The 18,689-nt window shown below is 42.4% G+C and overlaps 2 protein-coding genes across 3 annotated transcripts; one reads left to right on the forward strand and one right to left on the reverse strand.

Moving 5' to 3' along the window:
* The first annotated feature begins 801 nt into the window (after positions 1-801).
* On the forward strand, positions 802-7,106 carry LOC146669309 (uncharacterized). 2 transcript variants are annotated; one of them, XM_085405867.1, is made up of 4 exons: positions 802-897; positions 1,153-1,332; positions 2,796-3,963; positions 5,085-7,106. In XM_085405867.1, the coding sequence occupies exons 3-4, from the start codon at positions 2,917-2,919 to the stop codon at positions 5,463-5,465; spliced, it is 1,428 nt and encodes a 475-aa protein (XP_085261993.1). In that variant the 5' UTR covers positions 802-897; positions 1,153-1,332; positions 2,796-2,916; the 3' UTR covers positions 5,466-7,106. The 2 variants fall into 2 exon arrangements, with proteins under 2 accessions (XP_085261993.1, XP_085261994.1); XM_085405868.1 differs by lacking the exon at positions 802-897 and having other exon boundaries at positions 1,073-1,332.
* A 133-nt stretch (positions 7,107-7,239) lies between these two features.
* Positions 7,240-16,357, reverse strand: LOC146669310 (bone morphogenetic protein 7-like). Its single transcript, XM_085405869.1, has 7 exons — positions 15,686-16,357; positions 11,843-12,032; positions 8,847-8,995; positions 8,542-8,748; positions 8,119-8,192; positions 7,923-8,033; positions 7,240-7,832 (listed from the first exon to the last, which is right to left on the reverse strand). The coding sequence occupies exons 1-7, from the start codon at positions 16,080-16,082 to the stop codon at positions 7,683-7,685; spliced, it is 1,278 nt and encodes a 425-aa protein (XP_085261995.1). The 5' UTR covers positions 16,083-16,357; the 3' UTR covers positions 7,240-7,682.
* Between the last annotated feature and the right edge of the window lie 2,332 nt (positions 16,358-18,689).

Below are 18,689 nucleotides of genomic sequence, written 5' to 3' on the forward strand. Positions count from 1 at the left end.
TAGCCTGAATATGCTGGTTGTGGCAAAGATATGCAATGCAATCGCTTAACATGCTGTGAACTTTCTCTTTGTGTGTGCGTATGTGCGTACACCAGTGGATTACAAAAAAAAGAAGAAGAAAAATCAAAAGAGAGGCAGATACAGAAAGCGAGAGTGGGCAGAGGAAGCATGATGTGACTCAAAGTAAGAAATCCTCTTCACCACAAACTGAATTACGCGTAGGCTTTCCCATGACTGGGGGTTCACCTGCTGAGGCCCTGCAAAAAATAAAATACAATCAGTAGCTGGGACCCAGGCTGCTGTGTTGCTGAGGCAGCCGTACATCAAAAGCCGTGTCCTCTTTCTTGTGTTTTAAAGTCAGATGAGAAAGCAGAATGTTTCCCACACGACAACCAACTGTTATGATACTGTTTTCCAGAGGGTTAGCATGTGTGCTTAAGGCTGAATCTCTGAATACTTTAGTCAAGATAAAAAAAGAACAGGAAGTGAGAAACAGGAAGAATTAACAGCAAGGCAAGACTTTGTGTTCTCAGATTTCTGTTTTGTGGGCTCTTTTTTGTCGTATTTGCTTGTATGTGCATGTGTGTGTGTGTGTGTGTGTGTGTGTGTGTGTGTGTGTGTGTGTGTGTGTGTGTGTGAGCATGCCCAGGCTAAAGCTATGGTTTCCCGCCCTCACTCCACCAGGCAAAGCGCCAAAGCCATCAGGCAGTCATACGCCTACCATCAGCTGAGGAGTTGCACAGCAGTCTCATTTCTAATTATACACCCAACAACAGAGAGAGAGGGAGACGGAGAGCGAGCCACAGAGTGAGGGAGAGGGAGCACGTGGAACATGGAGAGGAAGGATGATTACAAATGGAAGAGAAGCTAAAAGTGCCACTCGGCAGCAAACACAGGGTGAGCAAGTTCAGGTGTGAGAGACTGAGAGAGAGGGAGGGAGAGGCATGAAATCAGTCTGAGAAAGGTTAAGGGCTGACTGACTGGCTGAGCAGAGTGGGAGTGTAAAATGTAAAAGCGAGTAGGAGGGAAGAGAGAGAGAGAGAGGGGGGAGAAGAGAAAAGAAGAGAGGAGTGTGTGTCTAATAGACAGTCTGTTGAGCTTGTCTGGATGCCTCTGTTCACTCTGCTCCGTTTGGCTTTTTTCCTCCCCCAGCCTGCGAGGACGACACAAGACAGACAGGTGTGTGTGTGTGCGTGAGTGTGTGTGTGTGTGTGTGTGTGCGTGTGTGTTTGTGGAAAGTCGGCGCTCCTGTTGGACCTGAACATGGATGGATATTCTCTGTGAAGATGGATGCACAGGCAGACACAAATGGATGAATGGAAAAACATGCAAGTAAGTGTATCATCCTTAGATAATCTTTTTTTTGAAGGAGATGATTTTGTGCTCTGAATGCATGTCTGAGAAACTCTTTGCTTGAACTGGTTACAGAGGTTAAACCTGATTATATTCAGTTTCACAGAAAGAAAGCATCGAGCAAACTAAGCGCAATATTGCCACTACTGATATGCAAACAGTACTGACCTCGGCGCAGATTATCTCGACCATAAAGGCATCAAACACACTAAATGCTGCTGTGTATACATTTCATTTCCATAGATTAGCAACCTGTAGTGATCACGATCGCCTCATATGGTCACTGAGCATGGAGAAACTGTCATGAGCAGGCCTGTCGGACGCACGATCTGATTGTACCTGTGTAGGTCACTGTAGGTCACCTCGATTCCATTTGAATTAATTTACATTCACACTGCAAGCGTTTAGCTGACAAATAGTTACCTATTTATGCGTCCTGATATAACGCCGGGTGCTCGCACAGGAATGTCGCTGTGTGGGTGTCGTCTGATACCACACGCACACACAGATACGCGCACACATAACAGAGAAGCAGCTTTATGTCAGAGACGTGACTGTCAAGATGAGTGAAAGAAGTTCTTTCAGCGGCGGTGCTCAGCTTTGATGATGACATAATGAGATGAGCTTTGCATTGGCAGGCTGTAAAAGTCCTCTGCTGTCCTTTACCTCCCTGCATCACTTTATGCATATATATATATATATATATATATATATGAAAGAGCATGTCTGCAGCGTCTTGAAACTGGTGTGTGTCTGGCCACAGACTGCTTATATTTAGCCCACCTCAGTGAGCTGACTCACAACTGTGCATGCACGTAAGAAGGATGATAGGGTTTCTGTAGGTGCTGGAGGGGGTTCTCTTCATTATGAGAAACATGCAAGCTTGGTCTGTGTGTTTAACATCCCTCTCACATTTAGTCACTTAACACACATATTTTCCTCATCATTGTTGACCGACCTTATTAACCTCAAAGTTTACTGTGTTACTGAGAAAATCTAACCCCTGAGTTTACACCCACCACTAACATTTTGCTCTGCCTCGTCTCCGCTACACTCATGCCTCCACCAAGCACAGTGTACAGCACTTTGTAACCATAGTAACTTTTTCTTTCTTTCTTTTTTTTTTTTTTTTTACAAAGGAGCTGGTAGGTGTCCATCAAACTTAGCCCTGTCAATATGGCAATTGGTGGTTGGAAAGCTGTAATTTGAAGCTGATGGAGGAGTTTTTGTTCAGATGTGGAAGGATATTCACAGGCACTGATCTCACCATGTTGTACTTTTGCGGGAGGGGAGAGAGGGAAAGTTCTGTGAATTTTTCAGAGACAGGGGAAACACCAGAGTAAGAGAGACTCTACGAAGGCAAATTCAGTTATTTTCTCCAGCTTGACAACTTGTCTGTGGGGATATGAAGTGCATTAATAACTGTTTCTCCTGCTGTTCAGATTGTGGCGACCTTGGATCGGCGACAGTTGCCAAGAGACTAATGGAGCCCGTGTCACATGATCACAACGCCACCTGTAGTTCTTCGGGAGTGTCGGTGTGAGTGACGATCAGCTCGAGCCCATGAGCTTCACAACAAACTCGGCTCTGGTCCCGGGTAGGGACAGCCTCCCGCTCAAGAAGAGGGACCAAAGACCAAGCTCGCCACTTCAGCAGCAGCAGCAACAGCAGTGCGATGCTGCAAACTTTAAGGCGCCATACCCTTACAAGAGCCACACCGAACTCACCACAAAGCACACTGGCCCATTCCAGCCCGTGCCGAGACGGGTTACTGCCCTGTACCAGCCCTGGATGCACACACCCACACCTAACAGGTCCAAACCGCAGATTCTTTCTGCATTCAGGGAGCATCATGGCTGGGCAGAGTGGAGAGAGTTCAACCCCTTGCACCCTGGATGGGACTTTCCTAACCACTATCAGCACCAAAGCCACATATCTGGCACACCTGCACTCCACCCAGGCCATCCGTACTATCCTTCCAGATTCAACGCTGTCTCCCTGGAGGGTTTCCACAGAGCGAGTGGAGCGTACAGCTGGGAGAAGCACAAGACTTCAAGAGAGAAGAGTTTGAGCGCAGAGAGGCAGACCTACAGCAGGCATAAAGGTCCATACATGAGGAGAGGAGAGAGAAAAACAGAGTATTTTCCCAGGGTCGAAAGGGCAAGTACTTCACCTTTGAGCACAAGCCTACCTCACTCTCCCCGTGAGAACCCCAAACTTCGACCTGATTTGTCGCACAGATCAACAAAGGCTGCCTCTATTTCAGGACATTCCGTCATGCAAGTTTCCCCAAACAACTCAAAAAGCGCTGGCGGCTTCACGAAGGAGGACGCTTCCACGAGGCCCTCCTCTGAGCATGTTTCCTCCTCCACCGCCTCTCCTAACAGTTTCCCCTGGCTCCTCCCTCACTTTGTGGCCGGTTCTCTGATTGAGCTCAGGGATGGGCGGCTGAGGAGGGTAGAGCACCTGCAAACTGAAGACTTCCTGCTTGGCTCACTGGCCTGTCCAGACCTGCGCCTGAGCTGCTGCACGGTGCAGAGTATCTCCCCTTCAACTTCCTCGTCCTCAATCTCCCGCCTCCTCATCATGCTTCATGACCAGCAGAGCCAGGTGAAAGAAATTCCCACTGTGGTGTTAATATTCATAGCACACATTATTGTTACTATTCTTTTAACGTAGTATTCCCACCAAAAAGAGCATCTGGATCTCGTGGTTAGATGGTGTAAAAAACATTAATTTATTGACTTCTGCTCAAAAGCTCTAAACCATTATTTTATTTTTTATGGTATTTATGATGCTTTTTAGCCGCTATTCTCAGACCTAATGGTATTTACAATCCAGAACAGCTGCTATCCTTACACCAGACATACATTAGAGTACATTCCTGTGTTACCTGGTTACATGCATCACTGTCTTCCTAAACACACTCACGTACATAAAAGATAATAACTGAACTTAGTGAAATTTTTAAATGGCAAATTCAAATGCATGAATAGCTTGAATTAAAGGTGTAATGCATGTGCATCCCAAGCTTATCCTCCATGCCATGGCGCTCCATTATCGCCAAGAAAACTGTTAGCAACACCTTGAGTGCGCTGTGGGATTTGCAATAAAATACTACAGGCTGTGAAAAATACTAGCATAGAAAGCTTGTATTAATCTGAAGCTGAAAATAGTCAGGAGCATTTGCACTTCCTGTATCTGTGTCTTCTGCAAAACACTGCAGCAGCCAGCTGTTTTGGGAAATAAAGCAGCTTTTTTATAAGATGGAGCTGTATGTCTGTTGCCATTTTTGTGGCCGCCTTCAGTAGTAATTTTAAGGCCAAAGGAGAGTGCTGCAAACAGGGAAATGATCTGAGTTTGTTGGCAGTTAAGAAAAGAAGATATCCAGTAAGATCTGCCTCATGCCTGAAAGCCATTTTTTCTTTAGGTTCTGCAATGTTTAGCACAAGATGAAGAAAAATCTATAATTGGGTCAATTAAAAGGTGTGTACTTACCTGCAGAAAATTCAATCAGTATATTCTTGCTTTTAAACCTGATGGTGTAACAAGTGAATTTTTGTATGCATAAAAACCTGAAATCCATGTGTACTGTTAATTCTATCTCCTTGCTGTTACATGAACTATGAATAGATCCACCATAATGGAACAACACCACCCTCTAGTGAGCAAACGTCTAAGCCGTGCTTGTCTCACAGCTTCCTCTGTATGTATCTGTCTGCCTCCTGCAGGAGCTGGTGGATGTGTATGTGGAGTACCCGTTCTTCGTGCGTGGGCGCGGCTGGTCTTCCTGCAGCCCTCAGAGGACTGCCCGCATCTGCGGCCTGCAGTGCCACCAGCTCAGCGTAGGGGATGTCTGCCTGGCTCTCACACCTGTATTAGCTCCCCAGGCTCCACAGCCAGCCACATCGGAGCCAAAAACCTCACCCGAGAAGTTAGAAGAGGAAGGGTGTGAGCCCCTAAAAGCAACACATCCACAATCTGGCCCGAGCACACTGCTTCCCACAAGGCCAGGGGAACAAGCACTGGAGCCGAAGAGGGGCGCAGAGGCGGTCCGCAGGAGGCACTTCTCAGCCCCTGAGCTGAGAGGTCCAGGAACTAATTGCATGTAGTGAACAGTGGCTGTTTCATTTGCAGGGAGCTAGCTGGTTGCTTTTCAGCTCTTTTCTAATCAGCCTGTATTTACTGTCATTCTACCTCCTGAATCATATTTCTGTGCTTGACTGTCGGTATGATGATTGTATCTAAGGAGGAACCGCTTAAAGAGGAAAGATTAACTCTCAGGATCCCCCGGAGGTGTGATAACACATGCTGTATTTGTCAAGGTTAGTCAGGGATCACACGCTGACAACATGAATCGTGTCAGAGCTCGACATTGCATCTGCTGTAAGCCTACACAAAGTCTGCAGCAGCACATAATTCAGATCTTATACGCAAGAACTCAGGCTATGTGACACGTTTTCTTTTTGAAATGTAGAACCAAAGTGTAAAATTTGTGTTGCCACATAAAACCGCTTCAGTAACAATGCGTTTGAGGGAAACCCTGTTAGTTCAAAGGACAGCGTGTTTGAGTTTTTGGCTCTGATGTAAGTGTTCATATTATTATTTCTAGCAGTTCTGACTAAATCAGCCCACGTTCCTTGAAAAGCACAAAAAAATACTCCCTCAGGTCTTCGCTGCTCATGATAGTTTCTCTCTTTCCTGCCTGGTATTATGTAAGAGTTCTTTGTGATCACAAAAGGAAACTTCGCTCCGAATTGGAAACTGGATACTTTAACCAATTTGACAATTTCAGATTTACAACGAACGGGATTTTTTTCGCTACATGAGAAGGATTTCATTTTACGCTTCTACCTCTATTTCTTCGATAACAGGTCTAACCTGTGCTTTTAAAAGCGTGGGCTGTGATGTGTGAGTGTAATATGCTACGTTAGAGGCACAAAGCTTCTCGGTGATGTCGGTATAAATGCCTTTTTTTTAAATGCCTGGATATATTGTATTGTGCATATGCTGTGCTTTCTTTTTTGTACTGATGCTCCTTTTTGAATGTGTCCCACTGTTAAGAGTGGGCATGAAAAAGACTGGAAAGTGTGCGTGTACACGGCTCGCCTAACAGTTCATTTTAAGTGAATAGGATGATCTTTAAATGTAGAGTTAATAATAATAATGGCAGAGTTATTGGACACAAGGTGCTGTAGGTGAAGGTGAAGCAAAGCTGAAGAAATAAATATTCCATGTGTTAACTGTGCAGCCCATTCAGTACTTACAGAGGAGGCGTTTACAAGCCAAACATGCGAATAATACTTCTGCTGAGAAAATGTTTGAGGGGAAAAAAAAAAAGGAAATCTTGGTTAGACTTTCTTAATGCGATAAAATATACAGTCCGGCTGCAGCTCTGCTCTGACACCAGACAAAGTGTGGATAGAGCAGATGGAGGAGTGATGTTGGATTTCGTAGCAGGTCGTGTGGATTGAACAGGTTAGCAGTCAGAGCCTTCATTGACCAGCCTTGTTCCAGGTCAGCCCACTGATGCTCAACCAGACTGGGATCTAGGGAATCTGCTGTGATGCTTAAGCGTTTTCCTGAGTGATTTGTCCTGCTGAGTGAGGCCTGCGACAATGTTCAGGTGGGTGGCACGTTCACACGATTCCCAGCAGAACATTTCATTATGAAAACACAGTTAAATGCTTTTTACTTCACCTGCGAGTGGGTTTAATATTTTGGCAAATCTCTGAACAACTGCAATGTTTATGAATCTATCCCACTGGCATTACCTCACTGCCTTCATTTCTCTCATCTAAACACAGGTTCATCCAAAAACGATGGTGAGCGGCTTCAAGAGGAAGATTTACAGTTTTATGAGCTGTAAAGTCTGTTTTAATTAAATTACCACAAAAGACAAAACTCTTTATTCTTATTTTAAAAAGAATTCAAATAGAGATGTTTGTTGCATGTATGATAGCGCACACCACTGCCAGTACTTTTTACAGGTTCCTTCTGAGCTTATGAAACTTCTGCACACTGCTCGAAGTCCTTTCGGTGCAGTCTCTCTAGTTTCACACAAAGGTATATAAAAAAAATTAAATCCGTTACAAAGAAAACAAAATCCATAAAATCCCTTTTTGTGACCAGTAGCTCTATTTGGGCTGTGGTAGTGGTTAAAGCTGGCTCAGCTGCTGGTCATATAAAAAAATTAAAAAAACAGACCCCCAGAATAAAGCTCTGTGGCAAGAGCTCTCCGGTGACCAGTCAGTTAATCGTCGCTCTGATTCCGCCTTTCTTCAGCATCTCTCTGGATTTGTACGTGTCACAGATGGGAATATGAGTAGTCAGTGACAGCCACAGGCTCTGACCACCATGTTGCGGTACTTCTTGAGGATGACATTGGAGCTTTCATCAAAATAGAGCACAGAGATGCCGTGGAGCTGTGTTGGGGCACAGCAGGCTTTGGGCACCGTCTCTGGGTTGATAAAGTGCACCTGTGGCACAGAAGAAATACAAAATATATCCTCAGGGAGAGCAGAGGCTACAGAGGAAATGCCTTTAATCAGGGATCGTTTGAGGCTTACCAGAGTTTGCACAATAGCGTGATTGGTGGCATTCATGTAGGAGTTCAGAGGAAAAGCACATTCTCCCTCACAGTAATATGCTGCGTAGCCCTCTGGTGCTATGATCCAGTCCTGGTCAGAGGTTTTTTAAGTGTTTGTTAATTGTCACTTTTGAAGAAATGCTTTCAAAAAAGTGTTGATAAATTTTAGTTTTTACCTGCCATCCCAAATCCTTGAAGCTGACATACAGCTCGTGCTTTTTACATCCTTCTTTAGAGATGCCGATATTGGCTGAAAACAAAAGCAAATATCAGTTGACACAACAGGTTCTTAAAGCTCCTGAAATGACTCCGCTCATGAGTGACATTTTAACTCTTTAGACGCCTACGAGGAGTAACCTTTGCATTCCTTTTTTGAACTGAGTGGTTTCTGTTATATTTCAGGCCTGTTTTCAGAACAAAATGACTGAGTGTGTATCAGATGTTAGTCAGGGTGAGCTCTACCTATACAGCTTATTACTGCTGCCCCTGGAAAAATGTCAAATCACGTCTTTATTGACATTGAGCTGTCAAAACTCATCATTAAGGGTACAAGGGAGGTCGTCTTCATCTGGGAAAAGAGGGTTTAGGGGTTCAGTAACCTGTTGCAGCTTCCACTGCCCTCAGTGCATCTTGAACAGTCCTCTGGGGTTTAGAGCGGCTTGACTGGCGCCCCTTTTGGCCATTGGCTGAACGAACGCTGCGGAGTCGCACCTCATTGGTTTTGAAGAAGACAACCAGGAATGGCTGCTTGTCCTGAGGCCCACTGCCCACTACCACTCCAGCTAACTGGGGGTTTCTCTTCTGACCTGCAGAAATCAATTATTTATTGATTTATTTAATATTACTACCATGGATCACACGCCATTTTTCAGTTTTGTAGAATCAATTTTGGATAATCACTGACCATGACTGTCCTCAAGAACCAAGTGCAAGCCAAGATTATGCTCAGGGTTGACCAGCCACAGGTTACTCGTGGTGGTCAGGTCAAAGACCAACCATCCCTCTTCTGAAGCCAGAACTTCTCGCCGGTCCAGCAGGAACAGCTCCAAGTCACTGAGGACAGAATGAAATGTAAACACACTCGAGGGATTTCAGTGCAGAAAAGCTCCAAGTGCAAAGTAAAATCTTTCCCGGGCGGACTCAGTCGATCGACTTTTCCACAGAACACAACTTAAAATGCAGTGAAACCCCACCGTGATGGGTTGTTTTTCACTGCAAATGGATTTCATTCCTCTGTGAAATTTATGGAACCCGTGGACGTTTTTGAAAATACAAACACATCTAAAGGAATGTGGTATGCTTGGGAAAATGTTTGGCTTTCAGTATTTAATACACCACAAATGTCAAAAGCATATGTGAGATCCTGTACGACTTAGAGTGCAGAAGTACTGGACCACTTGTTATGTTTTTGTTTTGTTTAAGCTCACTATACCAGTACAGTGGAGCTGAAGTTCACCAGTTACAGTGAGGTTAAAGTGCTAAGCTTCAGCAATGTGTTTGAGGGTAAACCCACGATGGAGACGGATCAGAGAAACTGTACCAGTCAATGGTTAGAGACTCGAGTTTAATCTAAGTGGACACATTTCATTTGCTGAAGTCCAAGCTGAAGGGAAAAATTCATTGCAGCAGTGTGTGTGTGTGTGTGTGTGTGTGTGTGTGTGTGTGGTTTTATCACTCCTTTAACAGCACAGCGTTTTATATGATGCTGACATTTCCAGGAAATAAATGCAAAGTGGAAGCGAATGAAACGGTTCTAATTTAAAATGTAAAAGCATCACCTCAGTTAAATTCCCTGACAGCTACCCCTCTAAATCATGCAGTCCTCCCACTTTGAATGTTATCAAAGCAGCACTTTAACGCTGATGTGTGTCCGCTTAGGGGCAGATCTCAACAGAGAATTGCTTTGTTTATAGTCTGAGTTTCAGACGTCTGTCTTTTGTCCTGCTGCCTGCTCGTCTGTGTGGAGTGGCTTTTGTGTGTCTGAATGACAATGGTGCTGCTGGCAGCCCCACTCTCACAGATAAAACACTTTAATCTACACCTACTGGCTGGCACATGACCCCTTTTTATCAAAACCCATGATTTTAAATCATTGCTGACCGGCTTTAATTCAGCTGATACAATAGGACCAGTGAAATACACCGACGGGGTGGTGCTGTGTGTTATCAGCCATCTTACAAGCTTCTGACCAAATATAAAAACCTAGTACGAGTTTCTTTGTAAATCCTGTCGTAATCATTTTTCTAATGACTGGTCCTCTGCAGTTGGATGTTTGTCATGTCTCTACACGTTTTCTTTAGAAAAGCTGTATTTGTTATGAATCTTTATCTTTAGTTTTAATTCGTTTTTATTAATTAGTTTTAATTATGAAGACTCAACATTAAGTTTTAGCTCCACAAATCTCAGAAAGAAATTGTTTGAGAGACTGACTTTTACAGTTTTGGCTTCTTTTTTGGGGGTCAGTCAAGAAACAAAATGTAGGTGTTGTTTGTGCCTGTGATCATTTCCATGAGTTTCTCTTTGGACTGAAATACAAACCTGGAGGGTTTTTCCCCCCTTTATTAAATCTTAAATTGTGTCAGCAGGATTTCTAAAAGTTTCCATCATAAGGGTCTTAAAATCTGTGGATTTTCGATGGTTCCAAAAGTCTGATTTTATTTAAAATTGTGAAACCAAAATTTGAGCACCTTCTCAAAAGCAACAAATATGAAGAATATTAATGGAAATATTTTCAGATTCAAAACATTAATTTGGCATTGAAGGTATAAAAATGTAATGTAAATGTAAAAGAATCAGTAAATCAGGCATCTTATGACATACACCACATTATTTTATATTACACTGGTATCTATAATTTCTTATTGCTTTGCAAATTAATGTTTTGACACAATACCAGTATTCTCATTAGCAGCCTAAATAATAAATGTGATTTAATGGTTGTTATTGTAAAGTTTTGAGTTCTCAAAGCCAAAGAAATAACGACCTTAAAAAGATCCAATGAGGCCTCAGACAGTGAGAAAGCCTGATGTACATGTAAATAAAGTTTTTAAAAAAGATGACCAACTCTAGGAATTGCCAGTTACCGCAAGTTAATAAAAATTAATACAATACACAGGAAAAGTATGCAGTTACATCAATGTATCAGAGGAAATCTTAATGTTGTAGTGAGTTTTAGTTTTTATCCACATGTGAAAAGCTTATTCTGGGGGATTTTATGTCATTTTTGCTTGAAAAAAATATCCAAATGATTAAGTTATCGAAATAAAAATGTTGAAACTGCTAATTTATTGATCAAATTATTATTTCAGGTCTAGCTCGCTGGTTAGTTTCAAAACATCTGTGTTAACAATGCAACACAAAACAAAACAGACTTTTCCCTGAGGTTAGAGGGAAGTTGGTGTGTAAATTCACCTGCGGCTTTCAACAAGGAAAATAAAAAGAAAGTTAAAAACATATCAGACACTGGCAGAGAAAACCCGGAGGCATGATGGAGAGATAACTGCGTAATAGAAAAACTGACGTGTTGATGGTTTGGTGTCATTTTGTAGCTTCAGCTGTGTGATATAAACACCGGTCTCCTGGGAGCTGATTTTCTCAGACAGCGTGAGAGTAAACCACTCTGAGAGAACCACTGTATTTCCGTAATTGACACTAATTTCTGTGTCAACAGTGGCAGTACTGACACGAACATCAGCACAAATAAGCTGTGGGGAAACGTAGCCCAACAACCCATTTTCTAAGAAAAACAAGTGTTTAGCCTGTTGAAATTCAGCAAGAGGACTCAAACCATGGAGTCGAGCTCAATGATCAGAGAAATAATGAATTCAAAAAAGAAGGGTTGACATATATGATAATATCAATTAAGAACAGAGAAAGGAGCAAATAAGAAACTCTCTTTACCCATTTGGAGGATCCTGCAGCACCTGGTAGAGACTCACTCTGAATGTTTTGTTCTCACTGTGCTCCTGGATGAGATCCTTGTAAATCCTGAACTCTGCTGCTGTGATGGCCTCTCCCTCTGGAATACGTGAAAGGTCAAAGCGAAACTCTGTAGCATGGCGCTGGAGGAGAAGATCTTGATCCTGATCAACTACAAGACGACAACAGACAGACAAACCTGAAGAGCAGGTGGTGGCTTTGATGTGCTTTAAAAAGGATTATCCCCCTTATAGACCATCTGGTTACAACATCGCCATAATAAACGGTTTATTGTTTTCTCCCAGAGGCACACACACACACAAACACACAAGGTGAAAAAAAAAAACCCTTTTGACCTTCAAAAAGAAAGTTTGCACAGACACTGAAAAGGCACTAAGGCAAACCACTTAGTGCAATCAGATGGTAAAGCAACTGTGGTCTCTCAAAACATTCAGTCAGTTCTCTGATGTGTGTTGCTCTGCCCGCAGCTCGGAAGCACTCGGGTTGAAATAGGAAAAATCCTGCTGCCATGAGTAAAATGACTGATCTAAACATCACTTTAGCCAAGTTTGCCATACAGGCCAATGTGAAGGAAAGGAAGAAAAAAATACTCATGGCTCAGTTTGGCTCCCTGTTTAAATTGCACACATGTGCTGACCACAAGAAAAGCCCAGTTAAGGCGCAGCCCGGAAAACCACAGCAGCTAGTGTACTTTTACAAACACGCTCACATAAAGCATAGAGAGGCACACAAATTCACATGTGCCATTACACCCAGTGTCTGTGCCCATTACAGCCCCCTGATCGTTTTGCAATACGTCGCCATCCGGTGAGTTCAGCCTGACTGTAGGAGAAAGTGGAGCAGCAGTAGCTGGTGACACTGCGAGGTTTCCGCCCAGTCCTGAGCCGGCTGAAGCTCTCCAACACTCAGAGTTTCCAGGAAAAAAAAAAAAAATGAATAGTGGTTAGAAAGACCCCGAAGCTTCCTGGAGCTTGCCAGTGTCATGTTTTTACAGCATTAGTCAACATGCTTGTCCTTGGAAACAGCAGAGCAGCCAGGGTCTCTGCTGAAGGTGTGCAGCAGAGGGGAGCAGCGATTAGCCATGTTAAACACATCCTGCTCACTGGTACACACTACATCACCAGCAATGACATCATCCTGTACTCCAACTGATGGAGCACACTATTGTTTAAAAAAAAAAAAAAAAAAAAAAAAACATCCATCCTTACAAGATCTCGATTGCTAGAAACTTTTTTTTTTTTTTTCATGGCACTGCAGAGCTCTCTCACACATGCTTTGACTCACAGACGTCTACAAACACTTAGCGCGGAAACACACGCACAAGCCGCTCATCGTTAAGAGCAGTGCATTCTGAACCCTGCTAGTCATTTGTTTGACCGCAATTAAATGCTGGAAGGGAGAGAGGGGTGATTTTATGAAAGCAATAATTGCTTGTAAGGACTTGGTGTGTTTACGTTAGGGACCATTAGCTGCAGAGATCAGACCTCAGATATGCAAACTTCCCTCTGGGAGGCATTTCAACACTTTGGATTACCCCTAACGCTAAAGGGCCACATAGCTGCAGAGCCACTATTAACCTATTGCAATTTTTGTAGTAAGTGTCTTCTTCACAGCATGGGAGTTTAAAGATGGATCACAAATCTGCACTAAAAAAAACAAACAAACAGGATATGCAAGTTAGTCTATTAATTTCAGAAACATTTTATCTTTAGTTTAAATAAAAGGTGATGACAAATAAAATACTTAATTTCCTTCGAGATCCATGAATCCATGACCTTTATGTTTAACAACCCTGAAAGAGAACTATCAAAGACAAAGAAGAGAAAGCCTTTTCATAAATCTGCTTTAACACGTAAAAGAGAAGCCACACACACAAACACACAAGGCAGTAATACATTTCAGAGTGGAAAAAAATTATCTTAATGGAATTTTGTTTTTTTGTTCAATCGGCTTAGCAGGACAAGCACATGTCTTCCTGCTTGTTCTCGAAAAACACAATAATCCATCTGTTCTTCAGTCATTCCTCCCGCTACAAGAGTTTCTTGCATCTTATCTAAACATGGTGACATTTCTGTGCAAAAAAAAAAGCCTGTTCTCATGCTCTGCAGGTGTACTGTGGTCAATGCAAAAAAGAAAGAAAAAAAGAGAAAGCATATTGGATGAGTGTGTACACATGTCAGGGGAAAGACTGCAGAAGTGGTAAACAAGGAGTCGAGATGAGGAGCAGAGAAATGCAGAACAGTATAAAGACAGTGAAAATGTGCAGAGCACAATAGCTGCCTTTTATAGTGACAGTAAGCATGTTTATATGTTGCACCTGTGAATCGCATTATAAATCTTTACCCATCTCTCTAACACGACTCACATCACTTACAGACACTGATTAGATTGGCCGGATTTATATAAAAGGATAAAATTAGTTGCAGCAGCTCTCCGTCATATTGGAAGCTGCGGTCTTTGGAAGGGAAATACCGTAATCCAGTTCACTCTTGAAGCAATCATCGAGAGACCACCAAGATAGAGTCACTTTAGCACGATGTGGGAGCCTGCACAAGAGGCTGTGGTGAGCCTGACAGCAAAATAATACACACTCATTGTTTCTTTCTCTGTCCCCCCCTCTCACTGCTCTTTAAAATCAAAGTTCTCAAATGTGAAACCACACAAATCTGCTATTGGTTTTCAGAAACAGCTTTCCAGATCTCATTAGCTAAGGACTGTCAGTTAAAAGTTCAGGACTGAGGACATAAAATGTTATGTTTGAGATTTTCTTGTGGTCTCCAAATGTTTTGTATTAACTACATCTTTATGTGCTCATTGGAAAAGAAATAACTCTAATAGGCCCTGTTATATAAAGCTTCAGTTCGATACCACTGACAACCAATCAGAAAGGGAGGTTAATGATTTCTTGGAGACATATTTCAGGTGACCAAACCCCACTCTCTGCACATTGACCTAAATAACACTGTGCAAGCCCAAAGATCAGAGCTGGTTTGGGATGTAACCACACACTCAAACAGCATGTGGTCTGCTGATTTCCCATAGTAATATTGGAGCTTCCACACAATCTCCATGGAAAACAAAGCAGGATTTGCCTTTTATAAATTCAGTAATGTCTGAATAAACCCAAGCTCCCACTGCCCTTCAAGCAAGCACGGAAGAATGCACGCACAGGCACCTGGAAGATTACTAAACCAATAACCATGCTTAGATGCAGTTTATATCTCGGTCTTCATCGACTCATCTCTCACTCCCTTGAACTTGAGAAATGCCTGTTCAATTTCTAGTCATGTGAAACTAAGCAATGCTAAAGCCTCTCCCTGAGAGCTTTGAAGGGGTTCTGGGGAAACCAGATACATACATGTTGTCATAACATTTACAGCTTGGAATGCATAATGCTTGATTTCAACTAAAGAAAGTCACCAAAAGTAAGAGTCAGAAACAACAGATTATAAAAGAAAAACGAGAGACAGACAGAAACATTTAATGCTGTCTGTTGTATTGCAGCTGCCGGAAACGAACTAAAAAAGAGAAAGGGCTCATTCTAAAACTGAATTCTGAGATGACTAAATCAAACCATCCACATAAACAAAGTTGGTTGGGTAACTTAGTCATTTGGATATGAAGGAGTTTCAGATGTGGATGAACGACGTGGACTTGGTGCATAAAAGTGATATAATCTTAGGGTACTTAAATATATATCTAAGCATGGAGGAGTTAGAGAAAACAGGTTAAATCAAATAATACAACGCTAAAAACCAAGTAAACACACTTCCTGACTTCAAAAGTCGCACATGCTCTACTCACTGAGGTTGACAAAGCTCATCACCGTGTCTGCTTCTTCTAGGAATCGGCTGTCCTGTGGGGTCACCAGTGGGGAGGTCTGCGTTGGTAAAACGGTCTCGTAGTTTGAATACCTGTGCTGTTCTGGGTCTATACTAATAGTGTTATAGAGGTCCAGCATGAACATTGGGGCGGCATTGCTTTTGGTGTGCACGTGCGGACGCGGACGCTGCGGCAGCCCCAGGATGGAGAGGATCTCCCGCTGCATCTCTCTGCGCTCCTGGCCCCTCAGTCGCCGCTGGATAAAGCTGGAGCGCACTTCATTGTCCACGGAGAAGTTGGAGAACGCGACCCGCGTGGCCAGCACTAAGTAACCCCACGACAGGAGGAACGGTATCTTTGCCAAGGCGCTTGTCAACATTATTTTAGCTCAGTTTTTACGCGCGCTTCGAATTAGTCGAAAGATAAAACTGGAGATGCTGTTTCGTCATAAAGATACCTCCTGCGTGTGGTTGACACCAAACACACTGCCACCTATCTACACCGAATATCATTCATTGATGATCTGCCGTTGCGCGTGGGTCTTCGGTGTGCCACAGCTGCGCGCTCGTCTTAATGGCAACTTGGGGATGGATCCTACTAAGGTCGGTGTGTCTGGGGAGGGGCAGGAGCAGTTCAGAATAAGAAAACGGGGGTGAGGGGCTGCTGTATTCTACAGTGAAGTGCTCTGTGTTAATCACACGGATGGGTGTGGGGTACCTACAGAGCGTCCTGTGTTTATGAATGCAGGGTCCAGTCAGACCATTGCATTGGTGGTAATCCCTTCTTACCTGACAGTCAGTCTTTGTGACCTCTTTCTGTGGTCATAGTTTTAGTAGGGGAGATAGTTGTAACATTTTTGACATTTCTGTCTGTAAATTGGAGCTCTTTTAAGGTAGTGGATTCAAAATGTAATGCAAAGTATTTACATGTCTCAACTATTAAATAGTGCAGCTATTTTCTCTGCAGCACAATTACCCATTGCATGGTATGGTCTCAAACACAAAGAGTGAAATGTTACAATTAACCCCATAGTCTGGGTTAGTTGTAACATATCCTGGGGTGAAATGTAACACAATGAAATAAGGGTACTAACAAAACATTAACATGTAATCTTTGTTTATTCAACACATGAATGCACTTAGAGCCATTTATGTAGCTGTGTGTGTGTGTGGCAGAATGCAGAAATCTAGCTTTTGAACATATTCCAACCCCCCAAAAAAGACAAGTTATGGAATTTTCTGCAACTGAATATTTCATTAATTTTGGTTGGTCTTCCTCGAGGTTGGCCTCATTGGCTCAGTGGGCATTATAACCTACAACTCTTGCACCAATTTTGAACACAACAATGAAGCTGGAAAAATGTAGTTGTTCACCAGCATCGCAATTCCATTACTTTTTATCATGGCTTACCTTGGTGTGGTTTGCAAAGTGCTTCAGAAAGATGAGGAAATCTGTTTCTTGCACCCATCCTGATTTATTTCCACTACCAGTACTTCCTACTGGTCCATCTCTGTCACAGTGGTCTGCATAATGTATGTGTGGGAACACAAACAGTGGAGGAATTGTGTTGCCAATGGCATTAACCGCATATACAAATGCGACCAGTGAACCTCTCTCTGCTGATGTCGTTGCCCCAACTTGTTTAATATAAGTTAAAGTAATAGTGTGGTAAGTTGTAACATCTGCATTATTGTTACAACTGACCCAGACTGTTGCTGTTACAACTGACCCAGACTCCTATAGCCATGAACTAGCTAACATTACAGCCAACGGCTAAAACATTAGCACTAAAGACCTACACAGAATATATCCCCATAGACATACAAATAACACAATTTAAGTTTGATGAGTTTAACTGAAAAGCAAATAATGCTATTAGAAATTGAAATAAAGTAGAAAAACTTACTTTTTGCCATACAAATTACTTTTTTTCGTGTTAAATTGTCTGTGTTTGACAAAATGTGCTGATTTTTCACATGTGATAGCAGAACTGAATTGGGCATGCACAGGATGAGTCACATCATTTGAAACTTAGCCCTGACTGGAGAAATTGGAAGTGTTACAACTGACCCACGTTACAACTATCCCCGGTCTCCCCTACTTCAATGCCATGTCATGCTCACTGATGTGCAAACTAAACTATTTTACACGTTTTCACATTAGCGATCCGTACTACGAAGCAAGTGCAGCAGTCACCGACTCCGTTGTACTTATATGACTTAACTAAACATAACAACCGTAATCACGATAAGGGCGGTAGTTATCAGCCCAGGTGTTCCGCATCAACCGCGTTTACATAAAGAGCGGTTTGGCGTCAGCTGACTAATCACAAACAAAGACAGATCTAGAGCTGCATATTTAACGCAAGGAGCAAAAACTGGGACGTTAGACGAGCATGAAGAATAAAATTTTTTTAAATAAAATTCAATAAAAGCGACAAAAGCCAAGAGGAAAGTTGGCAAAATCCCCCACTTTGTAATCAATACCATTACATTAAGTCACAAATAGAGCTAACTCAATAAAACCATTACATTATTTAATTGCTTGAATTTATTATTTTGCGTGTAATTTTCACCTGTTTATTTATTCCTTCTTATTTCTGAATTAGAAAAACAATTCAATCCTGAAGTACAGGATTAAAACCACGGACAGGTCAAGGTGATCTATTAGGCAAAGTACAATAGTCTCTCTGCACTATTTGTATTAAAGAAGAGAGAGAGAGAGAGAGTCACTGGATCATTGCTTAAATTAATATATTCAAACAAAACAAAACAAAACACCTAACTAACAATGAATTTGGCGCTGCATAGCAGACACCAGATGTGTGCTTGAGATGGGTTTTCCTATGCAGAGAGCACTGTACATGACTCACGATCTCTGTAAACTCACATAAACTCAAGAGGCCTCCAAATCAACTACAAACACTTTAAATCTTAAAAGCCTAGTGTTTAAGCCTTTAGGTTAACTTTGAAAATTGTTGAATTAA

The sequence above is a fragment of the Rhamphochromis longiceps genome, linkage group LG5 (assembly GCF_057381845.1).
Source record: "Rhamphochromis longiceps isolate RC_006_pf linkage group LG5, R_longiceps_female_GT1.1, whole genome shotgun sequence".
Classification (NCBI taxonomy): domain Eukaryota; kingdom Metazoa; phylum Chordata; class Actinopteri; order Cichliformes; family Cichlidae; genus Rhamphochromis; species Rhamphochromis longiceps.

What these genes read in the sequence shown, in the direction of transcription:
- LOC146669309 (XM_085405867.1), top strand. Translation starts at nt 2,917, where the DNA reads ATGAGCTTCACAACAAACTCGGCTCTGGTCCCGGGTAGGGACAGCCTC. An exon ending in TTCATGACCAGCAGAGCCAG is followed by an intron (nt 3,964 to 5,084) that starts GTGAAAGAAATT and finishes TGCCTCCTGCAG; the next exon opens with GAGCTGGTGGATGTGTATGT.
- LOC146669310 (XM_085405869.1), bottom strand. Translation starts at nt 16,082, where the DNA reads ATGTTGACAAGCGCCTTGGCAAAGATACCGTTCCTCCTGTCGTGGGGT. An exon ending in GGCAGTGGAAGCTGCAACAG is followed by an intron (nt 8,193 to 8,541) that starts GTTACTGAACCC and finishes TTTTGTTTTCAG; the next exon opens with CCAATATCGGCATCTCTAAA. An exon ending in ACGCTATTGTGCAAACTCTG is followed by an intron (nt 7,833 to 7,922) that starts GTAAGCCTCAAA and finishes TCTGTGCCACAG; the next exon opens with GTGCACTTTATCAACCCAGA.